Below are 19,300 nucleotides of genomic sequence, written 5' to 3' on the forward strand. Positions count from 1 at the left end.
AGTCGCTCAGTCGTGCCCGACTCTTTGCGACCCCATGGACTGCAGTCCACAAGGTCCCTCTGTCCATGAGATTTTCCAGACAAGGATACTGGGGTGGGTTGCCATTTCCTTCTCCAGGGGATCTTCCCAACCCAAGGATCGAACCCAGGTCTCCTGCACTGCAGGCAAATTCTTTACTGACTGAGCTACAAGGGAAGCCCACCCAAATCTTTTCCCGGGTCTAAGATTGGGTTTTCCAGGTGTTAAGAGCTCAAAGACCACGCCCCTAAATCCTTCAGGAAGCGTGGAGGGCGTGGCTTAGCGAAACCCACGCCCCCCTCGTCGCCCTACGTACTGCGTGACGTCCGCCGACGCCTAGTTAACCGCAGTGAGGTCATCGCCCTCCGCCTCAGGGAGCCGACACTCCACGTCCGAGGCGGGGCCTGCGTCTAGGCTCCAGACTGCCTCTGCCCCGCCCCAGCCGCGCCTCCTCGAGGACGGTCCAGCGCATCACGTGACGGGTCCGCGGCGCTGGCGGTTGCTGTCAGCTGATTCCCCGGCTTGGAGGCAGCGGCAGCAGTGGCGATGGACTTTCTCCTGGGGAACCCGTTCAGCTCTCCGGTGGGACAGCGCATCGGTGAGTCTCCGGGGCCCCGCGCAGGCCCAGCGCAGCACTCCGCATTCGACCCCGGCCCCCCAGGGTACCTCCAGGTCCCGAATCACACACCAGAGGGAGGCAGGGAGGGGAGTGAGGCTGGCGTGTCTCTCTCAGACCCGGCCCCGCCCTGCCTCCCGCCTGCTTTGATTGACAAAAGCCACTGTCCACTAGGAAGCTTCGGATTGTGATGGATGCCCACGGAAGCCAATAAATAAAGAGGGGAGGCGGGCCCGGGCCGCCGCGGCTCAGCCAATGTGCAGCTGCTGGGGTCGCGAATCCAGGCAGAAAGTTTTAGGGGTTAAAGGGACTGCGTGGTTTTTGCAGTGTTTGGGTCCCTCGATGGTTTCTGTCATCGCCTCCCCCGCACGGGTTGCGCCACCTGGGTTCTTGCCATTTCCTTCCTGGCTCGTCTGGAGTTGCGAACACGGATACCTGAGAAGGGCTGGAAGTCCATTCTCAAGGACCAGGAGGCTGGGGCTTTGCGGCCTGGCGGGCAGGCGGCTGGGAGCCCTTCCTCCACCAAGCCGGGGCTAGACGCTAGGGAGCCCACCCCACGAGAAGGCCAGGCCAAATCCTCAGGAACTGCCGGCAATAGCCGCCTCACCAGCCGGCACAGAATGGACCGCGTGGAGTCGCAGACTTGGAGCTGGAAAGGATCTTCGAAACCACCTGATTTCAGCCTCCCTCATTTCTCAGCAGATGGGAGGCCCAAGCCCTCTGGGTGAGACACAGGCTCACTCAAGAGCCCAGGCTCCTGACTCTCTTGGCACCTGTTGAGCGGAGGCTTAGTAATGGTGCGGCGTTGGCTGTCTGTAGAGAGGATCCCTCCCCAGTGATTAGGGGATAATAACGATCCCTGCCTCCTTGGGGTTGTTTAGGTTAAACTCGTTCATAAGTGTGAAGGATTTAGTGCCTTCCACGTGGCAGATGCTCTGTAAAAGAAGGTGGTAATATTTATTGTTACTGAGACACCACCAAGTGCGGGTTCCAAAATCCTGAGAATGGCTAGACAGTTGGTCTCACAGACACTCATTCCTGCCCACCAACTCAGAGAGGACCCACAGGCCATGGCCGGGACACTTCTCCAGAACAGTCTGGTTGTGCTTCCTCGCCTGAATAAATCGAGGGAAGTACTGTGAAAGCCTCTCTCTATCTTTTTGATGAATTTTAGCCTTAAGTCCAGACTGGGAAAACTGGATCTTTTAGACAATACATTCTTTTCATTCTTGGTGTCTTAGAAGTCAAACCTCACTTGAGTCTGTTAACCCAGCTCTGTGTTGAAATCGCCGCCTGCGGCTGTTTGTGGCTCTTTTGAGGTTTTGTAATCAAATGTATTCAAGAGGATGCTGTCAGTAGAGTATTTACACACCAGGAAGCTCCTGGACCTGAGAGGGGCAGCTGCTCTCTCAGGACCCTCACCCGCCTGCTACACAAACGGACACACACACTGATGAGTCATTGTTTGGGAGCTGAAAAGAGAAGGCAGTTCATCTCTTGTCTGTATTTCTCCAACTGCATGCTTTTATCACATGTCAAATTTGAGACTTCCTACACACCCACCCCCCAAAAAAGAAAAAAAAATTCTGGTTCACAGGCAGCCAGATATGCCTCAGTCTTTCTAGAAAAGCTCTTTGGGACTCCAGGCTTGAGGTAGTCAAACAAAAGAGCTTCTCTTCTTACCCTGAAGGGTTACCTGTCTTGGGCAAGAAATATTCAGTCCAAAGAGCATGCTACTAAACTCTTAGTCCCTTAGAGCACAGACCGTGTTTTACTGCAGGAACAGTCCTTATCCTAGGGCTCTTCTAATCCAGGGCTATCATCAGAATCCCCGGAAGACTTGTTAAAGCATCAAAGGCTGGGCCCCACCCCCAGAGTTTGTGACTGTAGACCTGAGGTGGCCACCAGATTGAAAACCTCCATTGTAGCCCATCCCCTTCATTCTACACTGGAGACTGAGGCCAAGAGAGGGAAGGTGGAAAATAGGACTCACCCAAGACCCCAGTGATGTGGTCAGAAAGCTGAGAGGAACCCCTCTGAGTCCGTGAAATCTGAACCAAAGCTGAAGAGGCTCTAAAAGTACTATTAAATGCATAATGTCTGCTATTTGAGTTAATACCCTCAGTATTCCTTTTCTTCACCCCCGGGGTGTGGGGGAGCAACAGCCCTGATCAGCTGTAATTACTAATGACCTAGTATGAGCTGCTTTCATTTCTATAAACTGCAGGATTGAAATAATCTCTTCTCAAGCCTGCCAACTTCATCCCCCGGTTGAGCATAGAGCCCTGTCCAGTTGGCAGCGCTGAGCACAGTAGGTCGTGATGGTCTAAATCAGAGCTCAGTGTCTCTCGACTCAGAAAGTTTCCAGTCACCCATTCACACCCCTTTCTGCTTGCTGCTCCCTCTGCCTGGAATGCCTGCTACCAGTGCCTCCTTAAAGCTCCAGGCATCATCACCTACTCCAGGAGGCCTTCGCTGACCCCTTCAAATCCAGCCGTTGTTTTTGTGCCCTCCCATCACCCTAGCTCCTCAGGCTCACTCCCTGTCTGCCTTTGGGCTCTGCTTCCTGGGTGGAATGGTGGTTGTGGCAGCATCCATTTCTCAGAGTGGTTGTGAGAGTGAAGTGAGATGTTCTCTGGAGAGGGCCTGGCACATTATTAGTTTGCAGAATACATCGTCATCATTTTTATTATTTTCACCGACGTCACACTAATAAAGCACCGTGGCATTCTGTTAGTAGTTGTGCGTGTGTTTCCCCTGCTGGACTAGGCTTTGTGAGAGCAGATGCTGAATCTTACTGATCCAGACCCTAGGTACTTAGCATAATGCTGACACATGACTGGAGGGAAGAAAGGAAAGTAACAGTTTGTGAGCAAACACCAGGTTCCATACTTGTATCACAGTCCTATTGTCAAGCCCAAGTTTGTGTGCTGATGTGAGGTGAGGCCAAACAAACCAAAGCGGGAGTGTGGAGCAGAGAAAAGTGTCAAGGGCCAAGGAAGGAGATTGGGCTATGCATGCTCAAAGACCCAAAACCCCATTGGTTTTCAGGGAGGAGTTTCTAAAGGCAAAATTAGGAGGAGGGTGGAACTCCAGGGTTTGTAAATATCTTCTGATTGGTTGGTGGGAGGTAACAAGGTGGGGCTCCAGGAATCTTAGGCATCAGCCTTCTGGTTCCATCCAGTCTGTGGTCTCCGTGCTTGTGCAGACCTGAAGTCATCATCATCCACCTGGGTGGGGCCCCAGCTCCTATAGTAGAACTCAGAGATGTGTATCAGATTGTCAAGTAAATCCCTCGAGAAGGAACTAGGACTCTTTTTTTATTGCTGCGCTATTGTTTCTTGATTGCTTTTCCCTTGTTTCTGGGTTCCCTCCCTCCCCTAATCATTAACTGAATCTGCCTTTTGGAACTCAGGGAAGATTTAGGAGACAGATGACTTTTCCGCAAAAACAAGAAACGGGACACTGAAAAGCTTTCGTACCCAGAAGGGCCCCGCAGGATACCAGTGGGTTTCAAAGCCCCCTTTTCTTTGATACTCTTCACTCTTGTGGGGAACAGGTGTGGGACAAGAAAGGGAATAAAGTTTTGAATAAAGAAATTAATATGAAGTTGACAGAGGAACTCAGTTTTAAGGGGAGTCTGTTTCAAGCATACAAGGTTCTGCTGTTTTTTCCAATCACCAAAAGTAAGTCTGAAGGAAGGTGTCACTTCCAAGGTTTCCCAGCTTCCTAGAGTCGGGACCCAGACCCAGGTCTCTGCCTGCAGAACTGAGGTCCTCTCTTGCACCCTCACCATCCTGCCTCTGGCTAGTCAACACCTGTTTGGAATTTGGAGCAACCCAGCTCTCCAGCAGCCACAGTTACTGTTTGACCCACAGACCAGCTTTTCCACTTGTGGCGCTTGCTGGGCCCTGAATGTTTCCAGGTCACTCGTGCTCAGTCAGTCAGTCGTGTCCCACTCTTTGTGACCTCGTGGACTGTAGCCCACCAGATTCCTCTGTCCATGAGATTTCCCAGGCAAGAATACTGGAGTGGGGTGCCATTTCCTCCTCCAGATCACTAAAGAATCCACTGTCAACTGAAGAATATGCACAACCTAAAAGCTGAGGCTTTTAGGAGCCCTCACTGAGAACTGCAGCCTGGGAGGCAGTCTCTCAGATAGCTCTGAGGGACTGTTCCAAAGAGGTCAGGGAGAAGCCAGGAGATACAGGAGTTTTTGCTGGGGGAAGGCGGATGGAGGGGGAGTGGGGGGACACACAGTCAGACATCAAAAGATGACTGCTAATCACAAAAAGCAGACACCACAAATTAATGTTTTAGTGCTTTTCTCTGTGTGGGAAGCTGCAAGAGTCTGGGCTTTTTGAAGTCATTCCTTTGGTTTGCATCTTCACTACCTAGGCCCAGTATACTCTTTTTCTCCATCCTGAACTCTGCTCAAGGTGCACTTCAGTGAAGGGAGGGTGCGCTGTAACCAAAGGCTTGATGGCCACAAGTGCGTTTGTTTACTGAAATGGTGGGTGATGCTTTATCTATCAGGAAAGCTTCCAGTGGACAGCAGCCTATGGCTGAAAGGACCCTAGATAGTGAGTACTAGCTGGTGTTGATACAGCCCTCTTCTTCCAAGGATTTTAAAACCCATCTCAGGTATTCTCTGATGACAGCCCTGGCTGGCCGTGTTTTAAAAACCCAGTTTTCCACCTCCAGCTGTCAGCTCACCCAGCACTTTGACTGGAGGCGCAGCTGACCCAGGAGAGCCAGCTGCAAACAGCAGAGACTCTAGACACAAGCAGTGCCTGGGGACCACCCCCTAGTCCTGGGGCAGGAGGAAAGCTCAGAGCCTAAGCCTGAGCCCTGGGGTGGATGGGAGAGGTGAAAGGTCAGGGAGAGCCGCTCTTAGCCCCACAAAGGCCAAGCCAAGGGGCTGCCAGAAGGCATCATAGGTGGGAGACCACAGGCATTAGCAGGAAGAGAGCCCCACAGGCCCTCAGGGCTGCCCTTTGGGGAGCAATAAGTGGAAACCAAACTGGACATTCAGGTGTGTTGTCAAGGGGACACCAGGCTAGGTGGCAGAAGACCTGGGTCCGGCTCATGTTCGCTCCTGACTGTCTCGTTCCTTCTCACCACTTTCTGTTAGGGACCATCACTCTCCCTCATTCACAGAGGACTGAACAACTGAGGGGACGGTGAGGACAGGGTAGGTTAATTCTAGAGAGAAGAAAGAAATGGATGGGTACTGGGGGAGAAGTGATGGAACCGATTCCATCACTCCAAGGAGCCCAGTGCCAGCACGGTTCACAGCAGGACTGGGTGAGCTCCCCACCACTGGAGGTATGGAGGGGAGGGAGGCTGTAAGCAGGATGTTGCGTGGCTGGCAGGATAGACTGGACCAGGATTTGCAAACTTTTTCTATAAAGGGCCAGAGAGTAAATATTTTCAATTTTGTGGGCCGTATGGCTTCTGCTGCAATCCGTTGGCCTCTGCCCTCAGAGCACAAAAGCAGACAGACAATGTCAGTGAAGGGACATGGCTGTGTTCCAATCAAACTTCATTTATGGACACTGAAATGGGAATTTCATGTAATTTTCATGTTATGAAATGATCTTTGGAATTTTTTTTTCAACCATTTGAAACTGTAGAGAGTATTCTTAGCTTGTGGGCCATGCAAATGCAGACTCCTTTTGGCACATGAGTTTATAGTTTGCTGACCTCTTGACCAGAGGCAGAATGATTGAGGGCATTGTGCTTCAAAATGGGGTCCCAAAGCATCCCTGTTAGAGATGCTTGAGAATGCTCCAATTCTGGACCCCCTGAGTCAGAATCTCTACCACTTCCTACTCTTAGCTATGGGGAGCCCTTGCAACTTGGAGCTCCGATTCCTTGATCTGTAAGTGCTGGCACCAGGTTAGAATCCAAAATTTGTGTCTTAAGGATAACAGGGACTAATATCTAGAAAGGACTTTGAGTCAGATGGCCGCACAGGGTGTGTTCCTGAGTCAGACCAGGTGGTCCAAATCCTGGTTTATCCATCATCTGCTTTGTTACCTGAAGCAAGTTACTTAACCTCTCTGTACTCCAATTTCCTGTCTTAAAAATAAAGATAATAATAGCAGGGATCAGTCAGGATTGGGAAGTTCAGCCATGTAGGGAGGTTCTCATATGGCCACGTTGTGAAGCACTTGGCCCAGTGCCCACCAGACAGAAATTGTCCATAATTGTCAGCTGTTGTGATTTTCCCCAGGTGTTACCATCATTGCTGGGGCAGAGTCTAAGGTCGCCGGGGAGCCAGGGTACCCACCTAGGGCCCTGGCCCCAGCACAGCCTCTGTCTGGTCTTGGTGTTACTGGGAATGAGCAGTGGCAGCCACAGTCACAGACAGGTCAGGTTTCAGGCTGTGGGGTGGAGCCAGTTTTCACTTGGGAATTAAAGCCTTTGCCTGACCCTACTGATGGAACTGGTGAATAGGTTTTGTTCCCTCCCTGAGCTCAAAGAAATAAGAGTCAAGTCCCAGATTTCCGCCCTTCTGGTTTCAGAAAAAAACAAAAACCCTCAGTCTTCTAATTAGCCTGGGGCCATCACTCCGTGAAAGGCAGAGGAGTCAGGACAAGTTAACTCTTTACCTCCTTATCACGGAAGTCTCTGCCTAAGCTAGCTCTCTCCAGACTTCTGCCCTTTGGGTCCCACCTTTAGTTTTATTTTCATAGTGTTTTCCTTTTATTCACTTACCTTTTTAAAGCTGGCCTTATCCAGTGTAATACATCCTGAAATCATGACTTTGACAAGCTACTCAACGTTAAATAGGCAACTCTAAAAATGTCTTTTGGAGAAGGCGATGGCATCCCACTCCAGTACTCTTGCCTGGAGAATCCCATGGACGGAGGAGCCTGGTAGGCTCCAGTCCATGGGGTCGCGAAGAGTCGGACACGACTGAGCGACCTCACTTTCACTTTTCACTTTTATGCATTGGAGAAGGAAATGGCAACCCACTCCAGTGTTCTTGCCTGGAGAATCCCAGGGACGGAGGAGCCTGGTGGGCTGCCGTCTATTGGGTCGCACAGAGTCAGACACGACTGAAGCGACTTAGCAGCAGCAGCAGCAAAAATGTCTTTATGTTTGCTCATGAGCCCGCCTGATCCCAGGTTTGCTCGTGATCCCAGATGGCACATTTCAGCCACTCGGACGTAAGTAGTCCGAATAGGCTCAGAACATAGACCCTGCATCAGAAGATTTGGGTTCAAGTACTGGCTCCTCCCCTCCCCAGGCAAGTGACAGAACCTCCAAGGGGATTGTGCCTCCACGGACAAGGAAGACTTGAGAACTGGTAGAGACCCCAGAGTGCCATGAGGAGCCAAGCAGCTCTGCAGGACCCATGGGAGGAATTGGGCTTTACACCTGTGGGGAAGGCAGAGAAGGGAGGGAGGGAATCGGGAGGGAGGAGCCAGCCAGGTCACAGAGATTGAGACCGGGAGAACTGAAGGACAGGCAGAGATGTCCTCTGTTCACCTGGAACTTGAATACACTGATGCAGGATAAACCCTGGGTTGGTTCCCTTCATGTGTCAGTTTTGGCCAGGTCATGGTACCCAGATATTTGTTGTTGTTGTTTAGTCACTAAGTTGTGTCAACTCTTTTGCAACCCCATGGACTGTAGCCCACTAGGGTCCTCTGTTCAGGTGATTCTGCAAGTAAGAATACTGGAGTGGGTTGCCATGCCCTCTTCCAGGGGATCTTCCCGACCCAGGGATCAAACCGGCATCTCCTGCACTGGCTGAGCCACCAGGAAAGCCCACACAGATATTTAGCCAAACATTAATCTAAATGTTTCTGTGAAAGTATTTTTTTAGATGCAATTAACATTTAAGTCCATCTTTGAGAAGAGCAGATTACCCTCTATGATGTGGGTGGGGCTCATCTGACCAGTTGCATAGAAGAAAGACTGGCCTCCCCAGAAGATGGGATGCTGCCAGCAGATGACCTCTGTACTTGAACTGCATCTGTCTCCTGCTAGTCTGTCCTGAAGATTTTGAAAGGTTCGATGCTGTAAAGAGCAAAATTGCATAGGAACCTGGAATGTTAGGTCCATGAATCAAGGCAAATTGGAAGTGGTCAAACAGGAGATGACAAGAGTGAACATCGACATTCTAGGAATCAGCGAACTAAGATGGACTGGAATGGATGAAGCAGAGACATTACTTTGCCAACAAAGGTCCGTCTAGTCAAGGCTATGGTATTTCCAGTAGTCATGTATGGATGTGAGAGTTGGACTATAAAGAAAGCTGAGCACTGAAAAATTGATACTTTTGAACAGTGGTGTTGGAGAAGATTCTTGAGAGTCCCTTGAGGAGATAAGTCCTGGGTGTTCATTGGAGGGACTGACGTTAAAGCTGAAACTCCAGTACTTTGGCCGCCTGATGCGAAGAGCTGACTCATTTGAAAAGACCCTGATGCTGGGAAAGATTGAGGTCAGGAGGAGAAGAGGACAACAGAGGATGAGATGGTTGGATGGCATCACCGACTCGATGGACATGGGTTTGGGTGGACTCCAGGAGTTGGTGATGGACAGGGAGGCCTGGCGTGCTGCGGTTCATGGGGTCGCAAAGAGTCAGACGCAACTGAGCTGATACTGAAGCCTCCACAATAGCACAAGCAATCCCTTAAATCTCTCTATAGACAGATAGGTACATAAATACATACATGCCTACATACGTCAGTAACATCTTTTGCATTTGAATTGGGGGAAGAAAAAAAATGTCATATATGCCTTGGCCAGCCCCTTCAAACCTCTGTTTTCATAGTTTTGCTCCTTCTGACCTGGATGGTTTTTCAAAAGCCCTCTTTCAGCAAACTGGAATTTTCTTCAGTTTAGGTACTATAGTTAGCTGTATCAACTTTAAAATTGTGGGTTGCCAAAAAGTTACGCCTTCTGTGAGGTATTTTCGTGTTCCTCTTGTGGCTTGTGGTTATAAAATGGCAGGGGAGAGGTAGCCAGGGTTTTGGGGAAGGGTGGCTCAGCAACTTAGGAGAATGATAGAACTTTCCACGTTGAATCTGGAAAGGGCTACTCACTGGAGAGTGGGCTTCAGGACAGTTTGCTGGCTGGGGGAAAAAAAGAACGGTTTCTGCATGTATGTGATTTAAAAAGCTATTTTGGGGGGATGCTTGAAATTTTCAAGCAGTGATTTGCGGATTGATATTTCCAGTTGGTAACGTTTGTTTGGGGGCTGGCTCTTGTGCTGGTTGGGACGTGGGGCACATGAAGTGCCTTCTCCCATTTCCTCCTCACATAACCCTGAGGGTTGGTGCTTTAGTTATTCTTTCCCCTTTTCTGCAGGAGGGGAACTCAGCACAGGGAGGTTAAGGAATTCACTCAGGTCACACAGTCAGCCAGTGCTCCCGTCAGGACTTGGACTGGGGTTTGTCTGTGTCCAGATCCCACTCTCCTAACTTTCCCACCTCATTGCTTCCCCGTAGAACTGACAGGGACCCGGCGGGTCTCCTTTGCAGTGGAAGTGTGTGGGTCCAGAATCCGTGTAGCTTGAGTGTGCTCATGCTTCTCCTTGCTGCATTTCTGCCCCCGCCCACCCCCAGCCTCTAGCATATTGGTGTCCTCCTCCTGCTGGACTGCATGTGGCAGAGCAAGGTTAGCCCCTGCCAGCACTGCCTCTGTTACCAGGGGAGGAAACCTTCCCTGGGAGCCGCCAGAAAGTTCCAGTAAGCTCAGAGACCAGCACTGGGCCACAGGGCCTCTTCTGACTGCAAGGGAGATTGGAACACCTAAATAGAGGACACCAGTGGAGAGTGTCTTTCACAGCAGCAGACTCTGTAGGGGTCAGGTCCATACCGCGGAGTGGGTAAACATCTCATGTAGTCCCAGGGTGAGTTAACACGGATACCGCCTCCCATGTGGACAGGTGCGTGAGTTCCCACAGTGCATTTCCAGGAGGACAGCACAGCTGGCCAGTGTCCCAAGGGGATGATGGCTGGAGGTCACATCCAGAGTGGAGTGGTCAGAGGAACTGAGGATGTAGCGCGGAGGTCAGATTAAAGAGGGACGTGGCACTTTTTAGGGCTTCCCAGGTGGCACTAGTGGTAAAGAACCTACCTGTCAAGGCAGGAGACATAAGAGACACAGGCTCGATCCCTGGGTCAGGAAGCTCCCCTGGAGGAGGGCATGGCAGCCCACTCCAGCATCCTTCCCTGGAGGATCCCATGGACAGAGGAGTCTGACGGCCTACAGTCCATGGGGTCACAAAGAGTCTGACACGACTGAGCTGACTGAGCACGCACACAAGGTAGTTTCTAAAAATATTCGTAGGACTGGGACTTCCTGGCAGTCCAGTGGTCAAGACTCCACACTTCCAATGCAGCGGGCAGAGAGAACTAAGATCCTACATGCCACGTGGCATGGGCAAAAGAGTTAAAAAAAAAATTAAAAGTTCATAGGACTGCCAAGTGGAAGGAAGATTAGGATTTCTACACAGCTGCTACTAAAGGGTCTATAAGGGCCAAGGGTGGGAGTAGTTCATTTAAATTCAAGTGCTCTAAGGGCTTATTGTCCTGGTAGATATGGCCTCATCCTTCATTCAGTCATTCATCAAACACGTCCTGCAGGTTTTTCACAGGCCTGGTCATCCGGTCTGGTGTAGAGAATTCCATGACTCACAATCTCCAGCCTGGAGCTCACAGCCTAATGAAGGAGACGGAGAAACAAAGCAGTAGATACTGCAAAGTTACCGTAACACTGAACAGAGCTTGTAGTTTTGTCTGCGCAGAGTCCCGTTGGCCCAGCATGGAGGGCAAGGCCCTCTGGGGATCCAGGCAGGCCCCATAGGAAGCAGGGCCCAGGCAGAAGCCCTGGGCAGTGGGAGGAGGAAGTGGGGAGAAGACCAGTCTCACACCACATCCCGCCACCAAGCTTTGCGGTACCCTGGCTGCAAGTGACAGATAGATACCCAGCCAACACACCCGAGCCGGCCCCACATGCTGGGCTTACCTGGCAAGAAGTCGGAAGGTGGGAGGTTTCAGGGTTGGTCTGACAGCCCACAGATGTCTTTCAACACCCAGACTCTTGGTCCTGGACGTGTCGGCTTTGTCTCCTGAGTGTGTCTGCTTCTCAGCCTGAGCTCCAGGCACCGTGCTCCCATGCTGGCTCCCAGAAGTGAAGGAAGGAATGAGCGAGACAAAACTCTCCCCTCCCCAGTTCAGCCCCGCAGACACCCCATGCTCCCCAGGGATCAGGACTAGGTGGCTTGCCCACTCCTGGACTGGGCACTGCCAATGGGTAGCGGGGTTGTTGTTTTGGGTGGGGACAAGGGAGGAGGTGCTAGGGGGCAGGCTAGGGGTGTCCGTGCCTGATTCCTTCTGTCCTGCTCTGAGGACTGGTCTTCCAGGCTGTTGGCATCACTGCCCTTCTCCTCTGGCTGCCTTGCTCCCTCCAGGACCCTCAGCCCACCTCCAGCTCCTGGATCTTTCCTAGTCTCAGAACAGCCTTTTCTCCCTCTTTTGGGCCCTTCAGACTGATCCTCAAGCCCCTTGTCACTCCTCTTCTCCTCTTCACCCCTGAGGTTTCATCTTGGAGTCTTTCATTCACCTCATGCTCTTCCTCTCCCAGGAACGTCCCTCCTTATCTCCTCCAGCCCAGCAGCTCATGCCCTGTGCTCAGCCCAGAAGGTACCTCCTCACTGGAACCTTCCCGGTTCTTCCCGCAGGTGCTGACCCCTCCCTGCGGCTCCCCAGTGCCCTGGACTGACCTCAGTCATATCACTTGTCCTTTTCCTCTAAACACATCTCTCCAGCTGTTTTCACTGACTGCTGTTGGGCCTCCCCAAGGGCAGGGATTCTGTTCATCTTTGTCCCTCTGGCACCTGGTGCAGGGCTGGATGAACAGGAGCCGCTCAGAGTGTGTCGTGGGAGGGAGAAGAGACGGGCAGGAAGAGGGCACCTGGGAGGCAGTGGGGAGGTGGGCAGAGGGGGCAAAGGGGCGCTGGGCCAGCGATGGAGGCAGACGTGGGTGGGGAGAGGGGCAGGGAGCAGAGGGAGGGGTGAGTACTACTTACAGTGAATTCCAAACAGCATATCATTTCACTCATAAATATTTCTGTGTCTTTTAAGGATATGGAAGAGGAATTGTAGTCAGAAACAAATGAGCCATAGTCACAGTACCATTACACATCTTTAAAAAAATTATGCTGATGTGTTTTTCAAACCCTGGAAACAGTGAAGACTAGAAGGGAGATCTCAAGGGTTCACCATGGCTCCTTTGAGCGATATGAGTAGGTGCCGTGAACACTGGAAAGGTGACAGTTCCTGAAGATCAGGTGGCCTGTGGGCACCCTCACAGGGGAGCTAGTCATAGGAGGAGGATCTGGAGAGAGAGCCCATGGGCGCTCTGGGTCGAGCCGACGCCTCATGTCACTGCTTGCTTGATCATGCTCAGCTATCTCACCTTCTATCCCAGGTCGGTGAGCCCTGCCCCAGGCCTGGTCACGGTCAAGGTGGGACTTGAGCTGTCGGCCTCGCCCTTTAAGACACTTCATTACTGTTTGCAAACCGTATTTCATTGAATCTAGAAAGAAAAATCTACCAACTGAATTCTGACAGGTTGTTATTTGTAAGCCACATCCCAGCAGCAGAGGGGCTCAAGAGTGGACAGGGGAGCTTAGGTCAGTGAAGCACGAGGAATCTTCCCCGGGACACAGTAGGGACGGGTGCTCAGCAGCGGGGTGGCTTGGAGCCTCGGCTGGTCCTTCCACAAACATTGGCTGAACCACTACTCTCTCTCCCACCAGAGGGTGGGCCTGGAGAGACAGAGATGTCTCCAGAGCTCGGCATCCAGCCAAGGCTGGCGGGAGCAGAGCAGAGGGGGAGCACACAGGTCCAGACCCCCCTAGACCGGCTCTGCATCCCCACCCTCCACTTCCGAGTGTGGGTGTGAGCTGTCCCCACACGTGGTGTGGGCTGTAGGGTGGTGACAGGAGAGGAGGGTCCCAGGCTGACGGGCAGGGAAGGCCGGTCATCTGGTTGCTGTTGTCCCCAGTGCCAGTGCCGAGGGGCAGGATGAGCCTGGCGCGGTTCACCTGGCTGGAGGCACACTGTGGGGCTAACACTGGGGTAGGGCCTTACAGGTCTTCCCGTTGGCACATCTGAATCGCACACTCCTGTGCTTGTCTCAGCACCTGCTCTTTTCTGTCCAGGCGTTTTCCCTTCTGTGATGCCACTGTGGCTGCCCACCAGGCTACAGACTTCTTGAAGGCAGGACCTGGCCAGCTCTGCTCACCATTGTCTCCCAGGGCCCGGATGGCACGTGTTCAGTATGTTTGAGAGGCACGCAACCTAGTAGCTAAGAAACTCTTGGGGTTCAGACCTCTGCTTTGCAACACGCACGCTGCATGACCACGGGCAAGCCACTGGCTTCTCTGCTCCTCAGTGTCTCCACCCTCTGCCTTAGGGGCTGTGGTGAGCGCAGTGGGGCTGATGAGAAGTGCAGGGCCCGGGGCTTGGTTGTGCTGAGAAGCCGACAAGTGTTGGTGGTGAGGGGTGGGTTCTCACCATCTCCTGTGACCTGGTGCCTGCCTGGAGGGGAGCCAGGTGTCCCAAGCAGAAGCCCTGCCGCGTGAAAGAACAAGGGCAGCTGAGGGAGGGAGGAAGACCACAGCAGATCGTGGCCAAGCTCGGCCTCAGATGTCCCTCTCAGCCCCTGAAGAGATCTGGTTTTCAACCCTCGGGCAGTGGGCTATCATGGAAAATATTTAGACAGAGAAGAGCACTGGTTGGATTTATGTTGGGAGAGGAGAGTGTGAAGGTGATGTTACAGGGCTGGTGGGAGACAGGCCCGGAACCAGAGCTGCGACCGTGATGGCATAGGTGGGCACCTCTGAGACACGTTGAGCAGCTGGGCCCCTGGGGACCTGGTGACGGAACGTGCAGGGTGGTGGGGAGGCAGCTCTAGGCTGCTGCCCTCGCGCTGACCTGGCAGGAGGCAGTCAGGGGGACGGGCACCCACAATGGTGACCCACAGGTCCCCTGAGTCCCACAGAAATGGCCCCCTACGAAGCAGGGCTTCCCCCATGGCGGAGAGGGTAGGCTCTCCAGAAACTCAGGGTGCCCCCGGGCCAAGCAGGCTGGCTCCAGGGGCCTGCAGCTGGAGACCGCGGTGGCCGCCGTCTGCTGCTCTCATCCCAGGCCATGGTCATGGGGCTCAGCAGTGACCTGCCGCTGCTCTTGAGCTGATGCACTGCACATTGTCAGGCCGAAAAGTCCCGTCGCCTGTAGGGGCGGCCGTCTTCTCCCAGCTTCACAGATGAGGAAACCAAGACTCTGAGGCTCAGACCCTTGCCCGGAGTCTCTGAGTTCAGAGGTGAGGCCAGGCTTGTCTCCTCCAAAGCTGTGCCAGCACTCTGGCTGTACCGGCACCAGCCCCACACAGAGAGGACAGACTGCTGAGCAGACAGACAGATGCCCCAAGATCCCAACCTCCACCTGCCCACCCACATGATAGCCGGTGATTCACAGGGCCCGGCTTCCTCGGGAGCTGGGGGACAAAGGTACGATCGCCCCAGGGCCTCCAGAGGTCACAGCCAACAGCAGAGAGCTTGAGAAGTCAGCTGTCATTCTTTTGGAACTAGTAACCATTGTCAGTGTTTTTATTCCACCTTCTTAAAATAGCCAGCTGAGTTACTTCTGCGGTTAAAACCAAGAACAAAACACACATCCCCAGATTCCTGTGGGTTTAAATTTCTGCCCTTAATAGAGCATACCCCTTGGACCTTTTTGCACCATTTTTTCTTTTTTTTCTTCTATCTTTTTCTTTTTTTTTAATCATCTGGTCAAGCTGCTCAGCTTATGGGATCTTAGCTCCCTAACCAGGAATAGAACCCACTACCCCTGCATTGGCAGCACAGAGTCTTAACCACAGGACCACCCCACCATGGAAGTCTCTGAACATCTTTATTGAGGAAGTCCTAGAACTATCCCAGCCCTGAAGGGAGGGGTCTGGGCACACCTCCCTTCTGCTAGAATTGCTCAAATGTCTCTTGTCTCCCTTCTGCCTCTTCCTCACCTCTTACCTGCTCAGACTGACTGCAGCACCCCCTTTACCCCAAAACCCTTACAAAAAGCTCCATCCTCCAAGTGGCTCCGCCCATGGCTGGCACTCAGGAACTAAAGAGCTTGGCCCTGTGCTCAAGTTGGCGTCAGACTCACGCTCCTGGGGTCCCACTGTACCCACCCTGATTCCTCAGGATGGCTTTCTCTCTCTCATAAATGTCCCATCTGCCCCCTCAACAGTCGCTTGTCTTTCCAAAATGATCATAATCCCTTCTGAGACCCAGGAGGAGGGAAGTGCCGTGGTTTTTAGCAGTCCCTGGGGGAGGTCATAGGGAGGAACCACCGAGGGCTGCTGGTGGAGCCAGGGTCCAGAAGGAGGGGGCAGATGGCCTGAGTGGTCTGGGTGCATCCTTCTGGAAAAGCAGAGTGCCTGACGCCCAATGAGAGATAAGGGCAGAGGCAGCTATAACCACCCTCCCTCACCACCGTGTGACCTCTCCATGCCTCAGCTTCCCCATTAGTTAGACAAGGGCAGTAGTGACACCTTATAGGTGCCAGGGCCCAGTCACCTTCTTTATGTAAACAGCTGGGTGTTACCTAGCAATATAACTTGGGAAGTGAAAATATCACCATTGTGGAAGAGCCTTGTAGGTCCAGCGGGGGGCTAAGGGACCTTTGAAGGATTTGGGAATGGATGGACACAATCACTTTCAAGTTCCGGAAAGTTCACTCTGGGTTAGCATGGAGGATGGGTGAAGGGAGCAAGGCGGGGAGGTGGCCTGGCTGGCAGAGAGCAGGGCGGGGAAGGGAGGGGCTGGGATGGAGAGAGCGTCCAGGGCTGGAACTGGCAGAACTCGGTGGATCATTAGAGGCAGTCAAGACTTGGGTTGATGAGTCCTTCCCGCCGTGGGACTGGGGGTCACTGAGATGTGGCTTCTGAAGGAGGTGCTGTTCTGCATGGTTGATCAGCCACTGCCTCCCAGACCCTCGAAAGTAAGACCTGGCCCTCCCCTGCCTGGGGATCACTTGTCAGCTCTTTCAGTTCTTCATATGTGGTTCAGTAGGCGTAAGTCTCAGGGGTAGGGAGTGTGGCCCAGAGAAGCCACACCCAGGACATACTTGTGGGATGAATAAGTCCCTCTTCCACCCTTTTAAAGGGAGCCCTTTGTCATCCCCTCCCACAGCCCTAACCCAGGAGCCAAGCAGCCTGCCTGCTGCCAGGTCCATACCTGGATGCCCAGCTGCCTGGCCCATGTCCTGAGCTACCCAGGCCTCCATCTAGCCTGCAGGACCCAATGGGGCCCCAGGGTGGAGCTGAAGTCAGTCTAGTTTCCAAACGAAGAGCATGGAAGCCACTGTTTTAGGGATCTGACTATGCCAGCCAGCCCAGGCTCTGCCCCACAGGATAGGACTGCCTGCCGGCTGGAGGAGAACCCTGACCAGTCTCAGAGAGCCTACTCATCTGTCCTGAGAGCTCGGCCTCTTTGAGCGCCACAAGGCAGGGACCATGTCCATCTGTCCACATTGCACCCCCGGCGCCTAGAGCAGGCCTGGCATGTCACCCCATGAGCAGGGTGGTGCGGGAACCTCCCCTGTGCCATCGTGTGTAGTAAGCTCTGGGTGCCTGGTCCACTGGGCCTCCTGGGAGATACCCCGCTGCGCAGTGCCCGGGGGCGCACCGAGGTTACAGGCAGGAGCACGCCTAGCCTGGAGCCGGGCTCTCAAGCTTGAGAACTCAGCCATGACAGGGGATCTTGACTAGTGTCCTAACCACTGATCCAACCAGTGGAAAACACTCATGTGCGTGCTTGACAGACGCGCAGGGGTAACGCGCAAAGCAGACTCTTGCCTGAGACGAGCAGGGTATATGCGCTCTGCTGGAGCTTCTTTTAAAGCTAGGTCTGTGTGGATGGAACCTAGAAGGTGCAGAGGTCAGAGAAAACAGGCAGTGTGAACGCAGGTTGGCGCTTTGCTCTTAATGTTTTTGAACGTCCTAGAATTTTCTCTTCTTGTTCATTGTCCACCCACCACCTCTCACACGAGAGCACATTGAGCAGATCTTACAGCAGAAGACCTCTAAACACGGCCTCTCCCAGCCTGGAGAATCTCGTAGCTGGCTGCCTGGAGACCTCACCCTAAGATCCAGACAGACAGAGTGGTTGCACACCTTTGTGAATATGCTAAATGCCACTGAAATGGTGAATTTTACTCTGTGCGACTTTTGCCTCAATTTTAATAAGAAAAAGACCCATCACCACTTACAAGCACCCGTTTGGCACCAAGTATCCTGTCGATGCTGGTTTGCATTACCAGATTCCCCTGGGCGGTTCTGCAGGGCGGCCCGGGGTCCACCTCTCTGTGGATGAGCTGACTCAAAGGGGAAGGCCGTGGCCAGGCCTTGTGGTAACAGAATCGGAATCTAAAACCCCGTGTTCTTGGCTCTGGAGGTAAAGAACATCACTGGGAGATTTGAGAGGAAACTGAGGAAAAGGAAGCTGAGGGCAGGGGAGGCAGGTAGATTGACTTTCCATTCGATGTCTTTTTGGAACTTTTTATACTTTGAACCTCAGAAGGGATTCCAAGTCCAAAGATGATTAAAACGGCAAGAAAGAACACTTATTTGCAGTATAAAACCAAACCCTGTCTCAATATTGTCATGTCAGAAATAAGCACACTGAGGCCAGGCCTCTGAATCCATCTGCTGCCCACGTGGTAGACTCAGCCAGGGCTTCCCTCCTGGCCTCACATGGCTACTGTAGGAATTAAGAGACGAAATGGGACGATGAAGGTGACACCATGTACATGGTGCTGGCCTACCTCGGTGCCCAGAGAGCAGGCTCTGTCCTCCCCACTCCCGCTCTCTGAGTTTGTCCATCCGGGATCCCTGCACACCTATGTGACCTGTGATTTCTTGTCCTCAGAGAAAGCCACGGATGGCTCCCTGCAGAGTGAGGACTGGGCGCTCAACATGGAGATCTGTGACATCATCAACGAGACCGAGGAAGGGTGAGGACGGCGCGGGGAGAGGGAGGCAGGTGGGGCAGCCACTGCAGCTCATCTTAAACATTTCAGAGCTGTGATCTAGTCTGACCATCTCATCAAGTGGGTGAGAGGCCCAGAGATGCCGGTTGTTCAGCCGGCCAGCTGGCCCCTGGATGCTTCCCACCCAGCAGCCACAGCACAGCCTACTGGCTCTTCCAGGGACATCACCTGGGCGGCATCTTCACAGGACAAAGCCAGCTGGAGGCTGCTAGAATCCGGAGGTGGCCCCGAGCCCCTTTTGCATGCCGTGGGAGGGACTGTGCATCAGGGATGCCTAGCTTCCCCGTGAGCAGGGACAGACTTTCATTTCCTTAAGATCTAAAAGCAGCACAGAGGGTCGGGATCACAGGGAGGCCAGTGAACATGCAGCGGAACTGAGAGAGGCTAGGCAGAGTTAGTGTTTCTGGAGCACAGGGCACGGCCTCCTGCTCGGGGTCAGGGCATCCCACTGAAACGTGGTGTGGCGGAGGCGCCGTGGTCCCAGCTCCTGGGCTCTGACTAGCATTGCTCACTGGCGTGTGACCTTGGGCAAATCACTGTACCTCCCCAGGTCTTTGTCCTCAGAGACAAAGCTCTTTTCTGT

General features: G+C 53.0%; 1 protein-coding gene across 2 annotated transcripts in view; it reads left to right on the forward strand.

The window, feature by feature from the left end:
* The window catches only part of TOM1 (target of myb1 membrane trafficking protein), a 40,424-nt gene continuing 21,500 nt past the window's right edge, over nt 377–19,300 (forward strand). For both annotated transcript variants that reach the window (XM_018048234.1, XM_018048235.1), the window contains exons 1-2: nt 377–616; nt 18,597–18,681. In XM_018048234.1, the coding sequence (XP_017903723.1) occupies nt 565–616; nt 18,597–18,681 (137 nt within the window). In that variant the 5' untranslated portion in view covers nt 377–564. The remainder of the gene's footprint in view (nt 617–18,596; nt 18,682–19,300) is intronic.

This window comes from Capra hircus, chromosome 5 (assembly GCF_001704415.2).
Source record: "Capra hircus breed San Clemente chromosome 5, ASM170441v1, whole genome shotgun sequence".
NCBI classification, from domain to species: Eukaryota; Metazoa; Chordata; class Mammalia; order Artiodactyla; family Bovidae; genus Capra; species Capra hircus.